The 22,136-nt window shown below is 61.8% G+C and overlaps 1 protein-coding gene across 1 annotated transcript; it reads right to left on the bottom strand.

Annotated features, from left to right (window-relative positions):
* Positions 1–1,991: 1,991 nt before the first annotated feature.
* On the bottom strand, positions 1,992–14,188 carry PLXNA3 (plexin A3; the record flags this gene model as incomplete). The annotated part of the gene is made up of 32 exons (XM_082864103.1): positions 1,992–2,087; positions 3,053–3,203; positions 3,355–3,567; positions 4,074–4,243; positions 4,521–4,711; positions 4,988–5,084; positions 5,314–5,417; positions 5,579–5,738; positions 5,824–5,970; positions 6,066–6,132; positions 6,215–6,471; positions 6,558–6,700; positions 6,784–7,018; positions 7,096–7,239; positions 7,318–7,557; positions 7,643–7,736; positions 7,884–8,054; positions 8,137–8,273; positions 8,389–8,509; positions 8,596–8,741; positions 8,821–9,011; positions 9,141–9,237; positions 9,440–9,640; positions 9,760–9,874; positions 10,047–10,146; positions 10,223–10,379; positions 10,465–10,588; positions 10,854–10,954; positions 11,023–11,151; positions 12,125–12,307; positions 12,722–13,261; positions 13,592–14,188. 32 exons carry the CDS (start codon positions 14,186–14,188, stop codon positions 1,992–1,994), a joined length of 5,619 nt encoding a protein of 1,872 aa, XP_082720229.1.
* Positions 14,189–22,136: the final 7,948 nt, after the last annotated feature.

Here is a 22,136-nt window from a genome sequence, read left to right as displayed (position 1 = left end):
GAAGAGTAGCCCCCGCTCGCCGCAAGTAGAGAAAGCCCGTGAGCAGCAACGAAGACCCAATGCAGCCAAAAATATAAATAAATAAGTTTATTAAAAAAAAACAAAAACATGCCAGGCTGGCTCCTGCCTCAAGTAAGTTTATTGGGGTTTTTTTGTTGTTTTTTTTTTTTGCGGTACGCGGGCCTCTCACTGCTGTGGCCTCTCCCGGACGCGCAGGCTCAGCGGCCACGGCTCACGGGCCCGGCCGCTCCGCGGCATGTGGGATCTTCCCGGACCGGGGCACGAACCCGCGTGCCCTGCATCGGCAGGCGGACTCTCAACCACTGCGCCACCAGGGAAGCCCTCAAGTAAGTTTATTAAAAAAAAAAAAAAAACAAAACATGCCAGGCTGGCTACTGCCTCAAGGCCTTTGCACTGGTTCTCTTCAGTCTGGAACCCTCTTCCTCTGGGGATCCCTCTGGCTCACCCGGAAATCATTCCTGACCACTCTATTTAAAATCGCATCCTGCTTTCTCCCCACCCGGCTTACTTGAACAGGCACAAGAGGGTGAGAGGCAGGAGGGAGGTAGGAGCACAGTGATTGCAGTGCACTTGGGACAGTAGAGTTGTCAGATATGAAGGCGTTTGGGGGCCATGAAGCCCTGGATGGTTCTGAACAGAGTGGGACAAGGTCCACCGTGTATGTTAAGAGGGAGGGTCCCAGTGCCTCCCAAGCTGAGAAGAGCCTGAGGGCGGCCAGGGCAGAAATGGGGACCCTGGCATCCAGGCAAGCGACAAGGGCGGCTTGGACCAGTTGCGGGCAGTGGAGGTGGGGAGAAGGGGGCGGATTCTGCGTGTGTCTTGAAGGTGGAGCCACCAGGACTCACTGATGGATTGGACGTCGCCCTAGAGCGCCTCAAGTCCTCAGAAACCCTGCAACGAGTCACCCTTCCCCCCATCAAGGGCGAGCAGCTCATGCAGAGTCCGACAGCCTCCCCACCTGCCCGAGGACAAAGCCACACACTGCATCCATTTCTCAACATTTAATTAGGAAAAAACATTACAGGGACAAAGAAAACCTCATGCAAAAAAGAGAAAAAGGGGCCAATTGGGTTTCCAGGAGCGCGGGCCGGGGCCAGGTTCCTCTGAGGAGGCAGAAGGACAAAGGAGTAAGGCACTGCTGCCTCTGCCCCTCGGGGCGGGCGCAGGACAGGGCAGCGGAGGATGAGGGGTCCGGACGCGCAGACCACACTGAGGGGGCTTAGCAGCAGGGCCCGGAGAAGGGAGGTTCGGTGCTCCCAGGCCCCGCTCACGCCCTGGCAGGAGCCTGGTTCGAGCTCTCCAGGCGCTCAGAGAGAACGGCGCCCCGGGAGGGGGTACAGTCCCAGCCCGAGAAGTCTGGAGGGGCTGCTGCAGTGGCCGCAGGGGCCGAGCCACCGTCCCAGGGCAACTTCGCTGCCTCACCGGCCCCAAGGACTGCTGGTGCCGAGGCCCCGTCCTCGGCATGGGTGGGGCCAGCCAGGGCAAGGGGCGGGGCCAGAGGCTAGGCCAAGGCTGACCGTGTCACAGGGGAGCCGGGAGGGCTCAAGGAGAGAAGGTGAGCGAGGCTGGCAACCTGGGGGGGGGGGGGGGGGGGTAGGGGGTCCGGGGGAGGAGGGAGCGCGTATTTACAGATGGAGACGACGGTGAGGTGGAGATAAATTAAATAAATAGGTGGTTGGGGTATAAATAGCAAGGAGGGCAGGGGCAACCACAACCCCCGGCACGAGGGCAGGAGGGCGGGGGTATTGCTGCTGCCGGGGTGGGGGGCTTGGTCCGGTCACCCCCTCCCCATGCAGGGCCCAAAGCAAGGCACTAATGACGGGGGCCCGGCTGTGCCAGGGGCATCTTGGCCCGGTGACCTCATGCCACCCGATCCAGGGCTCAGCCCCGGGACCCAGGCGGGAGACGCCCCTCTGCACGGGAGTACGGCTCAGGACTGAGAAGCCCCCTCCTCACGAGGTCCACCTCCCTTAGCTGTTGCTGGATGCGAGGCCGATGATATGTTCCAACTTCTGGCGCAGCTTCTGCTTCCGGCAAGAGGCATCTCGGTCCAGAGCGGTGAGAACCTGCGGGAAGAGGCCCAGAGCCGGGCTCTTGAGGGGCGGGCTCCTCCTGGCCAAGCCCCAGCCCCGATGCCCCCCGCCCCTCCCACGTGGGAGGGGCCCAGCGTCTGGCCTCCGAAAGGGCCTGCAGCTCCTCCTTGACCCCAACCCCTCCTCCGACTGCACAACCTCTTCCCGCCTTCCAACAGCCAGCACACAGCCCCTCCCACAGGGTAATCTGGACTGGAGGCCCCCCTTTCCCGTCCCTCCTAACCCCCACCCCACCCCAGACCTCTCTCACCCAGGTCTCCGCGATCTCGGGCCTCACCTTCCGTGACCGTGGGCAGCACCCGACAGAGCCCGTCGCTCCCTCCTCCCTGACGCCCAGGGCGGGGGTGGGGGGGGGGGTCCTCACGCGTGTTCCAGGACCCGTCTGGCACTCGGGGGCCCCTCCCGAGCCGCCTCAGACTCTGCAGCCGGTCCCCCCTCTTCTCTGCCACCTCTTGAATGTCCCAGGGCCACTCAAGTTCTTGGGCCACGTCTCCCTCTCCAGCTGCCCATGGCCCCCGCCTTGGGGAGCTCATCCAGGCTCGGGGCCCTGTCCGGGCCCACCCATTCTCGTCTCCAGCCAGGAATCCAACCCTGGAGCCGGCGCATCTGTCTTCCCTGACTCTCCAGCCACAAACCGGGCAGGTGGGCTGACCGCGCCTACCTTTGGCCCCAGCCCGTCAACCCAGCCCTCTGTGTGCTCCCGGCCCCTAACTTCTGCCGGACCAGAACTTTGCGCTCCAGCCAGTGGCTTCTCTACTGGGTCCCTCAAATCCCAGCATCTACAGAGCGTGTCACCTGTGCCACCTTAAGGGCCTGGTTGGGGGAGGAACTGTGAGGAGTCCAAGAGCTGGGCTCGCTGACCCCCACCACGCCCCTGCCTTTGCCACCAGCTGTACCCTCAGAGCCAAAGAGCAGGGGCCCGAGGGGGTGGCACGCACCTCCTGGCGGTACTTGGTAACGTAGAAATAGAGCTCACTGAGCGCGCTCAGGACGTTGAAGTCACTGGCATGGAGACGGGACTGCTCCACCAGGTACGCGTCCATGTCCTGGTCACTGATGGACGCCATCTTGGCGATGTCCCGGTAGTACCTGTTGGGGCCCCGAGGAGGTCGTGCCAGCAGGCGCCACAGAAGCCAAAGCCCCCGCCCCGGCTGCCAGGCCAGCCTCCGGGCCTTCTTCCCTCGCCAGCAGCCGCGTCCCCTGGGGTCCCGGCCCCGCCTCCCCACACACTGGGGCCCACCTCTCCACCCAGCTCTTGTAGCTGGGGATGTCCTTGGCGTAGAGCAGCTTGTTGGAGGGCGAGTCCTTGCCCAGGCGGTGCTCGGACGTCGAGCAGGAGTCCATGAAGGTCTGGGCCACCACCGACAGGCAGGCGTCCGTGATGCTGCTCTTGTGGATGTCGAACACGAACTGCGGGTTCTTGATCACGTTCACCCAGAAGCGCAGGGGCAGGCTGGACAGAGGGACAAAGGCCCGCAGCTCCGCGATCTCCCTGCACACACCCTCCCATCCGCGCTCACCTCCGCAGGCCCACAGGCAGCGAGAGTGACACACGGAGAGCTGGCGGCCTCTTCTTTAATTTTCTGCCTGACTTCAAGCAGTGGGAAGTCAGAGTGGACGGTCTTCCGTCCTCAGTGAGTTTCAACGCGCCCCCCTCGCACGGCTAACCCCGGGACCGGGCTTCTGGTTACCTCTGCCCTGTGTCAGCGGTATCACCAGGTGAGCAGCAGGGCCAAGGGCACTTCTGGGCGCTGGCCACACTACCCACATCCCAGACGCCCAAAGCCCTGCGGAATCACACGCATTTGCTCTCTGTGCTCGGCGGCACCATCAGTGCCAGGCCGCTGTCCTCTCCTGCCAGGGTGACCAGCCAAGCCCCCGCCGGCATCCTGACCGTGGTCCCCGAGCCCCAGCCAAGCCTCCTCACGCCCCCGCCCGCGGGCCGGTGCACGGCAGTACCAGTTGCTCTTCCAGGTGTGGCGCACGTCGGGATCGCCGATCTGCCGCTGGTCGGCCTGCTCGTCCAGGAAGTCGAACATGTACTTGATGGCCAGGGGCAGGGCCGAGCCCCGGTGCGCCGTGCTGAACACGGTCTCGAAGAGGTCGTCCACGAACTTCTGCAGTGTGCCCTGCAGGGGCGCAGCAAGGACACCAGCTGACGGGGAGCCAGGGCGGGACGTCCCCACGGCAGGACAGATGGGGACGGGGAGGCTTGACAACGAGCAGGGCTTCCCTGCTCAGCCACCACCCCTCGGACAAGCTTGGCCTCGACCTCAGGGTGGCGGTTCCCGTGGCAAAAGCGCTGAGCAAGTCCCTTGGGATTGGAACAATCCGGTGGCCCCAGGGCCAAGGCCAGGCTGCAAGGCACGTGCACTAAGGCCAGGGTGGCGCGGGGCAGGCCCACACCTTGGTGGCCAGCAGCCGCGTCAGGTAGATCTCCGAGACCATCTTGCTGCCCCGGTCTCCCTCTCGGTGGTCGGCGTGGTCGTGGTTCTTCACCAGGTGCCACAGCTTGGTGCCCGTCTCCTGGTCGGGCGTGATCATGGGTGCCCGAGAGCGGAGGCTGTCGGGGCTGCTGGCCGTGCGGAGTAAGCTCTCTGGGGCAGAGGGTGGCGTGCCCCTTAGGCCATCGCCGTGGCGCTCGCTCCCCGCCACCCCGGGAGCCCTGCAGGCCGAGGGGGCCCGCCTGCTCCCACGGGCCCACTGCACTTCTAGGCTCTAAGGAACTAGAGACCTCCTGAGAGCAGGGTCCAGGGGGGCCGCCAGAGCCAGGCTGGCTGCTCAGACGGGGTGGGGCTGGGGGTTCCCCACGATGGCCGACACAGCCTTGCAGGGCACGGGGCCAGCAGAGACCCCACACCGAGGACGCCTACCATAACGGCTGAGAGAGCGGGTGAAGGTGAAGGAGTTGGCCATGTTGTAGGCTGACACTTGTTTGGGCACCAGTGCCACCAAGGAGCCGTCTGTTACCTGCAAATCCCAGAGACAGAGAGGGGGGCAATGCAGGAGGCCGAGAAGCCAAGGGGCCTGAGCCACCGCCTACCCTGGCCCGGCAGGGCACGTGTGGGGCGGCTACCCAAGGGGGGCCTGTGGCGCGGGGGCCAGAGAGGGGAGGGGCCGGGACCCCTACTCCTGTGGCCTCAGGGCAGGGCCACGGCTCACAAGGGCCCTGGGCGTGAGGCGACCTCCGGCTCCTCACCTGGTAGTGGGCCAGTGAGTTGACCCTCTTCCAGTCACACTCGATTTTGGTGGTGACATCCTCGTCCTGGAGAATGATGCGGGCCATGCGGCCCTGGCGCCACTCTGCGGGCCACAGGCAGCTCTGAGGTCCTGCTCCACGAGCCCTGGGACCCTGGGCCCACTGCCCTCAGAGGACAGAGCTCAGGTGGGGAGAGTGAACGCCAGCCAAGGTAACGTGGCCACAGGAGGTGGGGGGGCCCAGGAGGAGAGGGAAGGGGCCTCACCTAGGTCCATGTCCTCAGCTCTGGGACGCTGAGAGTAGGGGATGCCCTTGTACACAGCATCTAGCAGCTTGTCTTTGGCCTGGGTGATACTGTCACAATTGAGAACCTTCACCGGGACCTGAGCGCTGCCCTCGCTCTCCGGGCACACACAGTGCAGGGTCTGGGGGCGAGGGGGACCACAGGGTGGGTCCTGGGTGAGGCTTCCCCTCAGGCCCGATACCCTGCGCACCTGGACCCCCGCTCACCAGCGTCTTGTAGTCGATCTGCTGGCGGATGAGCTTGTCCTCGCTCAGGGAGTAGCGCGCCTCGCCCGTGATGGCGTCGATGGGGCCCTTCTCCATCTGCTGCTTGATGGCGCAGAACAGCAGGAAGAGCGGCTCCCCGGCGCACTCCTGCAGCCAGGGCCGGGACACAGCTTGCCGCCCGCCTGCGGCCGACCGCTTCCTCTCATCCCCTCGCCCCCCGCTTGCCCTTTGAGCGCACGCACCTTCAGAAACTTATGGAGCAGGAAGGTGAACCAGTTGGTGAGCATCTTCTCAGCCACAGACTCGGTCCTAGGGTGAAAGGGGTGCTGGGGCCCCGGCCGGGCAGGGCTGGGCTTCCCAGGGCAGGGGCAGGGCTGGCGGGGCCCAGTACCTGCGCAGGAGCAGCTTCGGGTGGCTCTTGCTCTCGAGGTTCTTCTCGATGAGGTCCGCCAGCAGTTGCTTGAGCAGCCCCGTGGCATAATCGAGGCGGCTCTGCAGGGCCACCATAGTGAGCGAGGCCACAGTGCCACGGTCGCGCATGGAGAAGCTGCTCTGAGCCTCCAGAGTGTGGATAAAGGTGAGCACGAAGGCGCGGCTGTGCAGCAGCTGCCCAAAGAGACGCAGGGCCTTCTCGACATTGGGGGGTGTCTGGGGGCGGGGGGGACAGGGCATCTCAGACGGTGGAGGTGGCCCTGGGGGTGACAGGGCATGGGCAGGCAGCAGGGGGCGCTCACATCCAGCTCCTTGAGCACTGGGTGGGCCTCGATGCCCGGGAAGAGCACACGCACGGCGTAGGTCCGGTAGTCCAGGAAGGGGATCTGCACGCCATCCATGTGGTTCGTCAGCTCGTTGATGTCTGTCTGCAGCTCAGCGAAGGCTGGGGAGGGCCGGTGAGAGACAGTGAGCAGGGAGGGAGGAGGGAGCCCCTGCCACCTGCCCCCCCCACCCTCATGCAGGCACCTTCCTTGCATTCCAGGGCCACCCGGGACTCCAAGTTGTCCATCTGGAGCTGGAGGCGCTTGAGCGTGCGGTCGGCATCCTGAGTCTTGCGTTTGTAGGCGACCAGCACGGCGGTGATGGCCAGCAGCAGAAGCGCGCCCCCCGCCGCCAGCCCCACCACGGCCGGCAGGCTCAGCGCCCGGTCGGCCGTGATGTGCAGGGTGCCCAGCCAGAACTCCAGGCCGCCCACCAGCACCTGCAGGGACAGGCGCCGTAAGCTGACCCGCACCCCCGCCCCAGGCTGCTCTGGCAGCCTCCCTGCCCCCTACCCACCATGACCGGCTGCCGGCCCGTCTGGCTGGGGGAGTCGCACAGGAGTTGCGTGTCCGAGACGGTGAGCGTGCACGGCTGGCCCCCGATCAGCACCGTGTAGTTGAGGCGGGAGCTGCCGGCCGCCGCAGGGATGAGATTCTTGCCCTGCAGGTGGAGAGCGCTGCTGGCCAGGGCTCCCCACCGCCCCGCCCCTCCCGCCCTAGGCGCCCACCACACTGGCACCTTCAGCACTACGTGGGAGCCAGGTTTGACATCCAGGACCCCAGAGGGCCCAAGTGGCTCGAAGCTGGGGTCGGGGTAGTAGGTGAAGGAGGACCGGTTGAGGGAACGGGCCGTCTGCACGTGGTCCAGCAGGAAGCCGAACTCGTCAGGGTGCTCACCCTGGGCCTGCGGCTGGGGCCGCCCCAGGAAGATGCCAGGGGCCTTACACAGCATGGCGGTGTCGTTGATCACCTGGCACGTCTGTGGGGACAAAGGTGGGCAGCCCAGCACGTGAGGCCACAGCGGGCAGAGGGTCAGGGGTGGGATGGCGGCAGCTGGCACTCACGTTGGTGGTCTCGATGCCTCGGTACTTGGCCCGGACCCGGGGCTCCTGGACCGTCAGCAGGTGGGTCCCACTCACGGTGATGGAGGTGCTTCCACTAGGTATGGGGGTGAGGGGCCTCAGGCTTCCTCCCCACCACCCTGAGCCCAGCCCTGGAGTGTTATCGAGGCTGCCATGGGAGCCCAGGGCCTCCCCAGCCCTGGGTCACCTGGTCGCCAGGCGAGGCCTGGCCCGAGGGCCTTACTTGGTGATGCTCCAGGTGGGCTCGAGGCGAGTGACGGTGGGGTCCTGGGTGTAGGTGTAGAGGACGCCGGGACTGGAGATGTTGGCACGGTCGATGGCCAGGGTGATGGAGGCCTGGCTCGGGCCCAGGGTGGAGACAGGCGAGATGCACACGATCGCTTCCGCATCCCTCCTATGCCAGCAAGCGGGGACTTGGAGCAGGCTGCCCAGGGCTGCCACCTGCCGGCGCCATGGCCCCCGCCTGCAACGCTCACCTCACGAACTGGCACTCGCCGTCTCTCACGGTCACTGTGACTCTGCTGCCGGCGTCCAGAGAATGACCGGAAATGGTGATCCGCGTGCCCCCCGAGGCTGGGCCCCGACTGGGACTCACGCGGTCGAACGTGGGCGTCTACGGGAGAAGCAGCCCTGAGGGGAGCGGGGAGACGGCGGGCGCCCAACAGGGCCAGGCCACAGCCCCTGCCAGGAAGGAGTGGGAGAGGGAAGGGGGCGGGCAGCCCACGTACCACGAAACTGTAGAGCTGCTCAGACTGCGTGCGGAAGTCAGCCGAGCAGTCGCTGATGCAGAGCTCCGCAGGCCCTGGTGGCGGGCTGGGCACCAGCGACTCCTCCATCTCACACACGATCCTAGGGGTCGGGTCAGGTCGGAGGTCAGGCCCGGGCGCCCGGCCACAGGCTGCGGGGAGGCCCAGCGCCCGCACAGCCGCACTCACCTCTCGGCACTGACGTACTCGGCGGGGATGGAGTTGCAGCGCACGCCGGCCACCCGCAGGCCCACGTCTCGGGAGGTGAGGCCCAGGTTCTCGCCCACGATGGTGATCCGGGTGCCTCCCTCCTTGGGCCCCATGAGCGGGTGGATCTGCGGAGCAGGAGGGGAGGCGGGAGGGTGAGCCGAGGCAGTGGGTACCCAGAGGGCGGCGGGGGGTGGGGAGGCCCACCTGGGCAATGCGGGGGTGGCTGCAGCGAGCGCCCTTCTGGTTTGGGTGCACCCAGTTGGTCTTGGGGGCCGGGCAGTGGGCCCGCAGCTGGCACCTATGCTCCGAGATGCACCAGCCACAGTTGAAGCGAGGGTCAGCCTTGAGGCAGAGGCCACAGCTGGGCCGCTGCGCCCAGCACTTGTACAGGAGGGCTGTGGGCACAGAAGGCGCCGCTGGGGGGCAGCTACGGGCCCCGACGAAGGGTCCCCTGTGGGCCCGGCCCCAGCACGTGCCTTCTCCGCCCCAGGAGGCGAGCTCCTCGGCCCCATCCCGCCGGTCACCTCGGAAGGTAGCGGGCTTGTCGATGGGGAAATCTCCATCCCAGACCACGGAGAAGTCCAGCTCGGTGTCACCATACTCATCACCTTCATAGGAGTACTGGGGGAGAGGGACCCGCGTGACCCCAGTGAAGGTGACAGACCGCCCCTCCCCCAGCTCAGAAATCCCCAGCAGGAGACTCAGAAGGTCCCTGACCACTGTCAGCTGAGGCTTCTAGAAGAGTCTGCTGGGCACAGATCTGCACCACGCCCAGCCCCGCACAGCCTGGACCCCCGAGGGAGGTGGGGCGGGTGGGCCTCACCGAGGCGTTCTGGCACTGCACGCTGCTGCTGTTGAAGCGGACGGCAGGCACCCGCTGCTGCCTCCCCTGCACCCGGACCACACACTCGTAGTTCTTCTGGCCCGACTGGGGCTGCGGCAGGTTCTTGGCCCGCAGGGTGAGAGGCTGCGTGACGCCTGCTGGGATCAGGAGGTCCCCGCTGGGCAGGATCTCAGGGCAGCCCTGAGAGGAGAACGCCCATCAGCCAGCTGGGCTGGCCCCCGGTTAGGGGGGCTCCAAGAAAACCCCAAGACCGAAGGCAGAAAAGAGCCCAGCCCCCTCGCGTGTGGCGCGCGCCTCACCTCGGGGCTGTGGACCCTGCCCTCCTGGAAGGAGCACTCGTGGGGGTGGCTGGTACACACGTGGCGGTACTTACACCAGTGGCAGGGGTAAGGGCTGCCGACGCAGGACATGCACCTAGAGGGGAGAGGCTTCAGAAATCACGGGGAAGATCGGGCCTGGCCCCTCACCGTCCCACCTGCGGGACACACGGGGAGCCAAAGGCAAAAGGCACCGGGGCCCGCCTGAGGCCTACACGACACCGCGAGCAACAGAGACGGGGACAGGGGTCGGGGGGGCCGGTACTCACGACTGGAGGGCGCTGCAGTTGTAGAAGACGAAGTCAGCCCCAGCAAAGCTCACGCCGCTCTCCTTGGAGAGCAGCTGCAGCTGCACGGTGCGCGCGGCCCCTGCAGCGAGCCCAGGGGAGCCACACGTGAGCCGTGGACGGAGAGCAGCCCTGCCCCCCGCGGCCCAGCCACTGACCGTGCCCCCGGGTGAGAGCCCGGAGCTCCTGCAGGGAAGGCGAGGGACAGTGTAACTCTCCAGAGGGCAGCAGGACGGCCTCGCTCTCGGTCACCTCCTCGAAGGCACAGCTCACGCCCGCACTGAGGTCCGGCACGTTGCTTATGGCCACGGTCAGCTGGGGGAAGCAGAGGGCCCAGAGCTGGGAGCGCCCCCAACACGTGTGCACGGGCCTCTACACCCTCACGCTCCGCACCACTCACCTGCACCCCAGGCGATGTCACCGACACATTGTTGGGCCGGACCCGCACCTGGACACACTTGCTCAGCTCCTCGGCGAAGCCACGCGGGGCCGAGGCGCCTGGACAGGCCCCATGGCGGCAGCATCTGCGCGGGGTCAGGCCAGGCCCATCCCACAGCTGCCCCAGCAAGGCCCGGAGCGGGGGTGCAGCGGGGGCCTGGGGGGCGACGGAGGGGACAGCCGGCCCAGCCCACGGCACCAGGCAGCCGCATGCCTCGGCCTCACCCCCTGGGGCCCGAGGGACGTCCCTCGGGGTAGAGGCTCTACTCGCTAGCTGGAGAAAGCAGAAGGGCAGGGAGGGGGAGGCACAGGGGCGCAGCTCGGGGAGCGGGCACTCGGGCGGCTCCTCACCTGTGCTGCAGCACACACCACCCACAGTGCGGGTCCCCCGAGCCCAGGCAGGCGGCGCAGCTTGGGTACTGCTCGCAGGTCTCCACCGGGAGCTGGCTCACCTGGGGGCAGCCGTGTCAGCACCCGCCCCACCCCCGTCCCACCCCGCCGCACCACCTGCGGGGCCCACCTGCTTCTCGCTCAGGAGGTAGACGTGCCGGTGGTCGGGGCTGAAGAGCAGGTCACGGAGTATGGGGCTGCCATCCACCACAGGCACCGTCTCATACAGGTGGGCCTCCTGAGAGCCGTCGACCCGTACCTGGGCCACGAGACCAGCCACCTGACGCCACAGCAGCACCCCACGCGCCCAGGCGTCCTATTCTCGAGCCAGGGACCCAGCCTGCCCGCCGCCCCCTTTCTCACAGACCAGGGAAGGAGGACGCCAAGGCTGCCCCCTGGAGGCCCTTGGGTGTGACACAGCCAATCCAAAAAGGCTCCCAGGACATAGAGACAGAGATGAGCGTTGCCCCGAGTTGGGGGACAGGGAAAGTGTGAAAGCTAAAAGGGAAGGGATTTTTAGGATCATGGCAGCATCCTGGAATGAGATAGCGGTTATGCTTGAGTAACTCCGCGGACTTACTGAAATCACTGAGATGTATGCTTTAAACGGGGGGGGGGGGGGGTTGTGACACAGCACTTACACCCCAATAAAGCTGTGACAAATGCAAGACGGGGACCAGGACGGAAGCAGACCAGGCCCCAAGAGCTCGGTGGCTCCCTTCACAAACCTTACCCCAGGGACAGCCCCGCATCCCCCAGGTGAACAGGAAGGGAATGTGGCAGTTGTCCTGACTCCTGGCCCTTCAGAACACCCTGGAACAGGAGCAGCTGCGGCCCTGCCGGCACTGCAGCCCCCGTGCCCATGAGGGGACAAGAGGGCAAGGAGGGTTAGGTCCACATTTGTCTCCTCGTTCATTCGACTGAGGACCCAGCAACGACGGCTCCTGCTCTCCCAGCAGGGAGGACTGGAGGTGGGCCCGGTCTGCCCCCAGAGCCACAGGAAGCCAGCGATTCAGGCCACGGCGGGCGGTGGCACTGCAAGCATGGGTGGCTGAGAGGCCACCCGTGGAGTACAGCTGGGCTCCTGGGCCCCAGCCTGGGAAGTCCCCCTTCCCCCAGGGCCCAGGCCCCATCCAAGGTGCTGCAGGGCTCAGCCGCACGTTCTTGACCCCAGCCCTCGTCTGCATCTCAGTGCGCCCTGACGCCCACACGCTGAGCGTCCCGGGGCTCACCTTCTTCAGACTGCCGCTGCGGGTGCCGATGAAGACCACAGAGTGCTGCTGGTAGGGGTAGGCGGCCACACTGGCCATGCCATCAGTACTGTCGGCTAGCAGGGGCAGGCCCTCGATCACGTGCAGGCCGCCCAGCGGCTGGTTCAACACCAGCCCGCAGAAGTTTCCGTTTATCTGCATGGGCTGGGGAGACAGGAGGAGGACGCGTGAGTAAGAGCCTGGGGCACCAGCTGGACAGAGGCAATGAGAGCCCACGTTCTAGGAGGGAGCAGAATCTGGAGCTCGCTCCTTACCAGCCAAGACCAACCGTTTGCCCCAGGACCCCACGGGAAATCGGGGGCTGAGGAGGGGGGTGAGCAGGCAGCAGCGGGGAGAGCAAGCTGGTCCACACGGAGAGGTGGTGGGTAGCAGCAGAGGCAGGGAGGGGAGGACGGGGGCGGGGGACCCCAGGCTAAGCTGTCGTTCCCAAGACCGAGCCCAGGCTGGCACACGCGGCGGCCCATCAGCTGCCGTACGACCGCCTGGGCTGGCCCCGCACACCCAGGAAGGGGCAGAGGGCCCAGCCCGGGGGCAGGGGTGGGGCGGGTGAGGGCTCACGGTGTTGATACAGGGCAGCTCCTTGTTCAGCAGCCAAGGCAGGGCCAGCGTGCCCTCCCCACGGTAGCAGGACTGGATGCGGCGCCGGATGTGGGCGTTGATGCTGCTGAGGGTAAAGAGGCAGAGGATGGTCTGCCGCGGCGGGCTGGCCCGGTTCTTCTGGCCCTGAGAGAAGATGGTGAAGAGGACGTCCTCGTCGGCCGGCACACCCAGGGCCTGGGCCAGCAGCAGGCCGGGCTTGGCCAGGTGGGCGCTCTGCACCAGGCGGTACTCCACGCCGCGCCAGGAGCAGCCGATGGGGAACTCCACGTACGAGTAGAACTCCGAGTCCCCCGAGCACATGCGCACGATCTTGGACGTGAAGAATTTCTCGCCTGCCGTGTCCAGCAGTGTCTGCTGGGTATCCAGCTGCAGTGTCAGGAAGTACACGAAGGAGGCACTCACGAAGCCGTAGACGTAGTAGATGTCGAAGGCTGGGTACAAGGACAGCGTGTCTGAGGGGATCTTGATCTGAGAGGAGACGAACTCGTCCTGGTACACCTGGGGAGCAGGTGGAGGACACAGCCTGGGACGAGGCCTAGGTCCACCCTCGACCTCCCCAACCGTGGCCCCTGGGCCCCCGCCACCCAGCCTGGCCCTGCGCCCACAACATGGCCCCCGGGGGTCTTCCCTCACAATCTCCCTGCCCCCGACCCACGTGGTCACAGGACCCCAGGCCAGAAAGGCTCCAGAGGCAGAGCCAGGACAGAGTGAAGGCAGGAGGGCACGGGAGCTGGCTCTTCAGAGGGGCGAGAAGGGAGGGGAGGGGAGGGGAGGGGTTGGGGGCCGGACAGCCTGCGAGAGCCCGAGCAGGTGGGCGGGCTCACCCACCAGACTGAACATGTCGGCACCGTCCTCGTCGCCGATGAGCTTTCGGGAGCTCAGCGTGGGGAAGTACTCAGACTTGCCATCCACGGCGGCGCCCACGAACAGCTTGCTGGGCCCCTGGCCCTGCTCCACGATGACGCCCGCCATGGAGTCCGGCTCCTGGGCCCCCGACAGGTAGTGCTCCTTGCGGCGGTGCGGCTCGCCCAGCTTGAAGAGGTCGTCCAGGCGCAGGAACTGGCAGATGCCCTGCCAGATGCTGCCGCAGGCCAGCAGGCGGTGGGCTGCGTAGTCTATGAGCAGCAGCTTGTTCACGTTGTCCACAGGCGCCAGGCGGTGGGCACAGACACGCATGCTGGGGGGTGGGTAGCAGCGAGCGTTGTCCTCGACGGGCCCCGTGACGTGGACCCGCAGCTCGGTCAGGTTGGGGGCCAGCTTGAAGACGCGATTCACCGCACCCACAAACACCTCCCCGGTCACCCGGTGCACGGCCAGATGGGTGAGTGAGGTGTCCGTCACTGAGAAGGCAGGGAAGGGCGTGCTGCCACCCAGGGCCCGCCCCACAGCAAGGAGGAACAGCAGGAGGAGGCCGATGGCGGGCATGGCCGGCAGCTGCCCCGGGGGTGGGCCTGAGGAGAGACGGAGAGTGCCGGTCAGAGGCCCCCAGCCCAGCCGCCTCCGGCCCTGCCTGGCCTAGGGCCCCCAGCAGGCCGAGAGCCACGCCACAGAGGGCGGAGGCTAGTCGCCCACCACCATAGCAGAGCCCCAGATGGCGACCACGGCTGGGAGAGAGGAGGGGCCTCCGCCAGGGCGCACGAGTGAGCAGAGAGCACAGGCAGACTTGGGGGCCATCAATCATCCCCCACCCACTGCTGGAAAGGAGCCAGGAGGCCTCGCCTCAGCTGGGCCACACCCAAGGGGGCAGCAGAGCCAGATGCTAGGAAAGGCAGGGTGGGGGGCCCTCCAGGAAGGAGAAGCCAAACACCAGATCCCAGAGCTGAGGGTGGCCAGCCGCACACAAGAGCAACCCAACCGTGGGCAAGCCAAGGCCACAGACGTGCCTCACACCCTAGCTGGGGAAAGGAGAAAAGGTAGGGAGAGAACAATCGCAAATTGGTGTCAGGACACCACCCCAGGACAGAGGTCTGAGGCATCAAAGCCTGAGACCAGATGGGAACCAGGGCTGCCACTTCCACCTTCCTGGCCCCGGCTGCCTCCTCGCCCCAGGGGCCTCCGTCTGCTGGCTGTCCAGGAGGAGCCTGCCTAGCCTACCGGCTGGAACACAAAGCCGAGTCGCCTGCCCCCAGAGCAAAGCACAGAGGCAGACATAAGTCAGGCTCTGCTCAGGCACAGCCAGACGGATGCCCAGGCAGCCCTGCGCGGCTCTCCCTCCAAATCCACACGTTAGCTGGGGAAGGGGAGATGCAGGGGGGCCCAAGGAGCCCTATGGAAGGGGAGCAGCATTCTGAAACACAGCTGAGACTTTGGGGAGACGGGGTGGGGGACCACAGGAGCAGTACTAGGCTTGGCTGGGTCTTCACCCCTAGGCCACACCCAGCCCTCGGCCAGCGCCAGGCAGCAAAGACAGCAGAGAAGTGTCGTGGCAGCCAAGGGGGCAGGGCTCAGCGATACCCTCTCAGTGCCCAAGCCCCAAGGGAGACCAAGTTACTCAGCTTGGGGAGGGTGCGGGGAACCAAACCAAGGCAGCAACCAAGGAAAGGGGAAAAAATGCATTTGCTAGAACAAGGAGAAGACCCAGCTTGGAACTGCAAAGTTTCAGCTCAGGCTGATCATCCCTCTGGGGCTCTTTTGTCAGGTCCGCATCTTGGATCCTTAATGCAAGAGCCAGAGAAGAAAGGAAGACGGAGAAGGGAGGCCTCATGCCACCCTCACCTCCTTCACACCGCACAAGAATACAGGCCTAAGAATGGGGATGGGACAGGTCGGGAGGGAGACCTGGAAAGGCAGAATTTGCAGCCCAAGTGCCCATCCCAAACCTCAGCCTGTAACCGGGAGCCTCGGGCATCACAGGCACACCCAGCCTCTCTGCTACAGCCCTGCCAGCAGAGCCCGAGGGTGGGGACAGACCCTCGCAGAGACCTGGCTCTAGCGCCCGCTCCCCAACGCCCCGCGCGGTGCTGCCTGCCCGGCTCGCCCTGCCCCCACCAGGGATTGCCCCCCCCCCCGGCAGATCCACGAGGACCCTAGTGGATGGAGGCGCCGCAGCAGTCCTTGCAGGGGCCGCTCCTCCGCCACAAAGGGTCCCCATCGGGCCGGGGGCTAGCCGCGGACGGACCGTCCCTACCGGCGCCGGGCACGAAGGACCAGTCAGGCCGGCGCCCGAGAGGCAGGGGCAGGGCCCGACCCCTTAAAGGCCGAGCCGAATCCCCGAGCTGCCGGAGCCCAGGGCCGCCGAGCAGGCCGGCCCCGCACAGGCGGCGGGGGGATGGAGGCCACCTACCTGTCCCTCCGCCGCCGCTGGCTCCGGGTGGCCGCCCGTCGGCCACGTGGACGCGCCCTCGAGCCCCACACCGCCCCACTCGCGCGCCCCCGCCGCCGCACCCCTCGCCTTACACCCCGCGCGCCCGCGCCGCCGCCACCGCCCACACACTGGGCCGGCCCGCGGCCGCCAGGGCCTTTTAAACCCGGACCGTACCACCGCGCCGGGCGGGGGCGTCCAGGGAGGGCCGAGCGGCAGGGCTCGCGGGCGGGGGCCGCCCCTCCCTGGGGCCGGGAGAGGCCCAGTGCTTAGCCCGGGCCCCCGTGAGCGGCCCGGGTCCCCGCCCAGCGAGCCGACCCCCGTCGCGCAATGGCCGCGTCCGCGGCGCGCGCCTCTCCCCCGCCACCCCCCGGCCCGGACCGCCGCCTCCCGCAACCCTGGGACCCGCGCGCGCCCGCGCCACACACCCCCTAGGACCTGGGGCACGCGCAGACCCCGCCCCGGTGCTCGGAGGCGCGCCCGGGGCCACCTGCCGCCGGTGCGCGGCCTCCGGTGTCCCAATCCTTAGGGCGCACACCAGCCGGGGACTCGCGGTCCTGGCTCAGGATACTCTCCCCCCGACGGTCCTTGATCCGGAGGGCCCGCGGCTAATAACATGCAGATGCTCAGCACGAGGACTTGAGGCTGTCGGCCATTTACACCTGGCCCCTTCCCCAGCCAGCCACCGCGGCCCTGAATCGGAGGTTTTCATTCCCTTGGTTTCCTTTTCTTTTCTTTTCTTTTTTTTTTTTTTTTTTTTTGGTACGCGGGCCTCTCACTGTTGTGGCCTCTCCCGTTGTGGAGCACAGGCTCCGGACGCGCAGGCTCAGCGGCCATGGCTCACGGGCCCAGCCGCTCCGCGGCACGTGGGATCCTCCCGGACCGGGGCACGAACCCGTGTCCCCTGCATCGGCAGGCGGACTCTCTACCACTGCGCCACCAGGGAAGCCCTCCTTTTCTTTTTAAACAGATTTATTGACCTATAATTCATCTGTCATGTAAGTCACTCATGTAAAGTGTAACATTCAATGACTTTTAGTATATTCACAAAGTTGTGCAACCATCCCCACTACCAGATTCCAAAACATTCTCATCACCCTTGAAGCAAGCCCCCATATACCCCTTAGCAGTCCTCCCGGTCTGCCCCATATGAATTTGAGGATGAGCTTGTCAGTTTCTTCAAAAACGCCAGCAAGAGTTTGATAGGGATTGAATTGAATCTGTAGATCAATTGGAGAGTGTTGCCATCTTAACATGATTCTTTCCATCCATGAGCATGGGCTGTAATGATTAACTTTATGTGTATTAATTTCAACTTGGTGTGTGTGTGTGTCCTGTTCTGTTACTCTGGAGAACCCTAACTAAATAGTTTTCCATTTATTCAGGTTTTCTTTATTGTCTTTCAGTGACATTGTCTAGTTCACAGTGTACAAGTCTTACATTTCTATTGTTAAATTCATTCCTAAGGATTTTATTCTTTATAATGCTACTGTAAACCAAATTGTTTATTGCTATGGTATAGAAGTGCGATTGATTTTTGTGTAATGATCTTTCATCCTGCAACTTTGCTGAACTCATTTATTAGTTCTAATATATTTTTTAGAAGATTATTAGGATTTTGCACCTACAAGATTATGTCATCTGAGAATAGAGATAGTTTTACTTCTTCCTCTCCAATCTGGACGCCTTTTATTTCATTGTGTTGCCTAATTGCCCTGGCTACACCCTCCAGTCAATGTTGGATAGAAGCGGTAGCTTTCTTTTTAACTTTATAATTTGAAATTATTTCAGACTTACAAAAAAGCTGTAAGAATAGTACAGAAAGCTTCCATGTACCCTTAGCCCACATTCACCAAGAGTTCATATTTTGTTCCATTTGCTTTCTCATTCTCTCTCTCTCTCTCTCTCTGTCCCTCTCACTTGTGGGTGCATATGTGTTTATTACATATAAAAATAATATTTTTATCAACTATGTCTAAGTAACTATGTCTGCATACAGCTTACCCCTTTGCCCCTAAATACTTCACTCTGTATTTCATAACCACAGCATAATTACTGTATAATTATTATAGACTCTTACATAACCAAAGTGTAACTATTAACATCAGAAATGTTAATGTTAATACGATAATACTATTTTATCTAAGGTCTCATTCGAACTTCACCAATTGTCCTCATGATGTTTTTTCTGATCCGGGATCCAGTCTAGGATCCCACGTGGCATTCGTTCTCATGTCTCTTTGGTTCCCTTTAATCTGGAACATTCCTCTGCTTTTCTTGGCCTTTCATGACATGGACATTTTTGAAGAGTGCAGGCCAGGTGTTTGGCAGAACGTCCTCAGGTTGGATTTGTCCGATGTTTTCTCAGGGTGCGATATGGGCTGTGTGGTGTTGGGAGGCTACCAGGCCCTCTCTGTGCTTCTTATCAGGAGGCAAGTGTTATTGTTTTGTCCCTTCACTGTGATGTTAACTTTAAGCATTTGGTTAAGGTGGTGACTGCCAGTTTCTCAAGTGGACAGTTATTATTTTTCCCTTTGTAACTAAAAAGCAGCTTGTAGGAAGATACTTTGAAACTAGGTAAATATTCTGTTTTTATCAAAATGTTACCAGTCATTGATAATTCTTGCCTAAATCAATGATTACTCTGATGGTTACAAAACAGTGATTCTTCTCCCTCCATGATCCCTCCTACATTCATTCATTGGCATTCTCCTGTCAGGAACAGCTCCTCTGTTCATCTATCTATATATTCATTATCAGTGTGGACTCGGGGATGTGGATTTTGTTCGATGGACTGTAAGCCATTATTGGTTTTTTGTTTTGTTTTTGTTTTTTTGGCCGTGCCACTCATGGTATCTTAGTTCCCAGAAACAGGGATCGAACCCCCATCCCCTGCATTGGAAGATGGGATTCTTAACCACTGAACCACCAGGGAAGTCCCTTGGGTAGCTTTAAAAAAAAATTTCCCTTTATGGGAGTTCCCTGGTGGCCTAGTGGTTAGGCTTTCACTGCCGTGGCCCGGGTTCAATCCCTGGTCGGGGAACCGAGATCCCACAAGCCAAGAAGAGCACGGCCAAAAACGAAAAATCTTTCCTTTTAATATAGCTATGTTATTCATTTGAAATACACTTGGGAGAATTTGTTTGTATTCCGTTTTAGCTTTTCCCCCCATCCTGTTGATTTATTTTTAGTATGTAAAATAGCAACATGTGTCCAGAAGTCAAAACTGCATCAGAAGAGACACACCCAGAGGAGCATCACTCCCTCGCATCCCTCCTACCCCTTTAGGTGACCAGTTTCATTAGTTGCCTTCTTTTCCTGTTTTCTTTTAAAATGAGCTTTATTGGGGTATAATTTACAGACAATAAATGACCCCACTTTAAGGGTACAGTTCAATGAGTTTTGACAAATACATACCCCTTTTAACCACCCTCCAGCCAAGATACAGGCCATTTCCATCAGCCCAGAGGCCCCTCTGGGTTCCCTCTGCCCAGCCCCAGGTGGCTGCCCATCTGCTTGCTGTCACCATGAAGATGGTGAGCATCTTTTCACTTGTTTTTTTTACCGTTTTTTTAAAAAAAATTATTGGAGTATAATTGATTTACAATGTTGTGTTGCTATTGCCATTCTTATTCATCTTTTGTGACATTGTGTATTCAAATCTTTTGCCTGTTTTTTTGTTCCTCATTCGGCCACATGCACAGGGCATGAAGGATCTTAGTTCCCTGACCGGGGATCGAACCTGTGCCCCCTAGCGGTGGAAGCACAGAGTCCTAACCACTGGACCACCAGGGAAGTCCCTTTTGCCCGTTTTTTAAAATTAGGATGTTTGTCTCATTTTTATTGATTTGCAGGAGTTTACGTGTGTGTGTGCGCGCGCACGCACGTGCATGCAAAACATATCCTGGATACAAGCCCTCTGTCATAAAAATATTTTCTTTTCTCCAAGCCAGTGGCTTGTCTTTTCATTTTCATAATAGTATCTTTTAAAGAGCAAAAGTTTGGATTTTTGATGAAGTCTAATTTATCAGTTTTTCCTCTTATGATTGTTTTTTGTCTCCTGTCTAAGAAAACTTTGCATAGACCAAGGTCACAAAGGTTTTCCCCCATGTTTTATTTATATATAGTTTCAGTTTTAGCTTTTACTTTTAGGTCTACAACCCATGTCAAGTTCATTTTTCTGTGTGGTCTAAGTAAGGCGTATAAGTTTCCTGTGGCTGCTGTAACAAAGTTCCACAAACTGAGTAGCTAAAACAATAGACATTTCTTCTCACCTTTTTTTTTTTTTTTTTTTTTTGCGGTACGCGGGCCTCTCACTGCTGTGGCCTCTCCCGTTGCGGAGCACAGGCTCCGGACGCACAGGCTCAGCGGCCATGGCTCAAGGGCCCAGCCGCTCCGCGGCATGTGGGATCCTCCCAGACCGGGGCACGAACCCGCATCCCCTGCATCGGCAGGCGGACTCTCAACCACTGCGCCACCAGGGGAGCCCTCTTCTCACCTTTTAAGACGATAAAAATATTCTGGGAGTAGGTAGAGGTGATGGTTGCACAACATTGCGAATATACTCAATGCCAGTGAAATGTGCATTTTTAAATGGCTAATGGTTATTTTTATGTTATGTGAATTTTTCCTCAGCTGAAAAAAATTGAAAATAAAAAACAAAATCCCACAGTTAAGAGACCACATGGTCTCTAAGCCATCTCAGGTTGCATATGTCCCCCACCCCTTGAGGAGTGACAGTGCACTGTGCTCGAAGCCTGGGAACCAGGACTCTCACCTGGTGGTGGTGCTGCAAAATGGGAGGGGCCGGGGGGGGGGGAGTCTGCCACTGTCTGGAAAATTAATTATGCCTTCCCTGGCCGTCCAGTGGTTAGGACTTGGCACTTCCACTTCCGGGGCACGGGTTCCATCCCTGGCTGGGGAACTAGGATCCCGCAGGCTGCATGGCGCGGCCCAAAAGTTTAAAAAGATTTAAAACGGAGGAGGCTGTGTATGCACAGATCTGGAGAGACACGTAGGCTACTGGGGGATGTACTGTTAAGCAATAAACGCGGGTGCTTTGTTGGGGCAACTGGACCCCGCCCCTCCCGCTCATTCTGGGCACTGCCTCTCTGACCTTTCCTCCCTTCCTCGCCTTCCCCTCTCTCCTTCCCTCCCTTCCACCCCACTCACCTCCAGCCTGCCTTCCTGCGTCGACACACCTGCTCTCCTCACCGCCTAGCCCACCCCCGGCAAACGCTAGTCCCCAGAAACCCTGGTGAGCACTCACTAGCCTCGGTGGCCTCGTGTAGTTCTAGAGCATCAGACAACAGTCCCAGCAGCCCCCAACTTTCCTCTGCGGCCCCCGGACCTCTCCCCTACACTCCACACTCACATGAGTTCAAGGTCCCGAGGAGAGGGCCCCCAGCACGACAGTGCCCCTCCTGGCAGGAGTGCTGGCCTGCACTGGCCTCCAGGCAGGAAGTAGGGAGCCCGAGACTGCCAAGCAGAAAGCTGGCCCTTTCTCAGCCCTTTCTTAGTTAGGATAAGGGGCTCCTCCCTTGGGCCCCACCAACCATGGTGTCTTTTCCATCCCTCCAATGGCCACAGGGAAGGGGGTCTCCTCCCCTGACAGCCTCCCTGCCCCCTTGACCCTGACCCCAGACGTCTCCCTTCTTCCCAGCAACTTAGGGCTGTTTCCCTGACAGGACCCAAGACTGGCCTCAAGGGGCTTGTTTTCCAGAAGCTGCCGGGCCAAAGGCGGCTCCCTCAAATCATGCAGTCTTCTGGTGGCTTCTCAAAGGGGGCAGGAGGGCGTTGGTGCAGGCCAGAGGATCCCCCCGCAGGGTTCCCGGAACCCAACAGAAAGCCCCATCGACTTCCTCAGAGTTGTTTCCCACATCCAGGACTTAGGGTGCCCAGGCCTATTCTACCCTCCTCCCTCCTCCAAGTGACCCTGGATGGCCCCGCCCCAGACACAGGGTAAGGAAGCCCAAGTGACAGCTCCTAGCTGCCAGATGGGCCTCCTCAGGCCACGGCTGAACAGGACAGAGGGCCCTGCCACAGAGGAGGGCACAAGAGCCTGTGCACCCA

The sequence above is a fragment of the Leucopleurus acutus genome, assembly GCF_964270905.1.
Source record: "Leucopleurus acutus genome assembly, chromosome: X".
In the NCBI taxonomy this organism is placed as follows: Eukaryota; Metazoa; Chordata; class Mammalia; order Artiodactyla; family Delphinidae; genus Leucopleurus; species Leucopleurus acutus.
The sequence above is the reverse complement of the archived record's forward strand: the minus strand, read 5'-3'. Positions and strand labels throughout refer to the sequence as shown.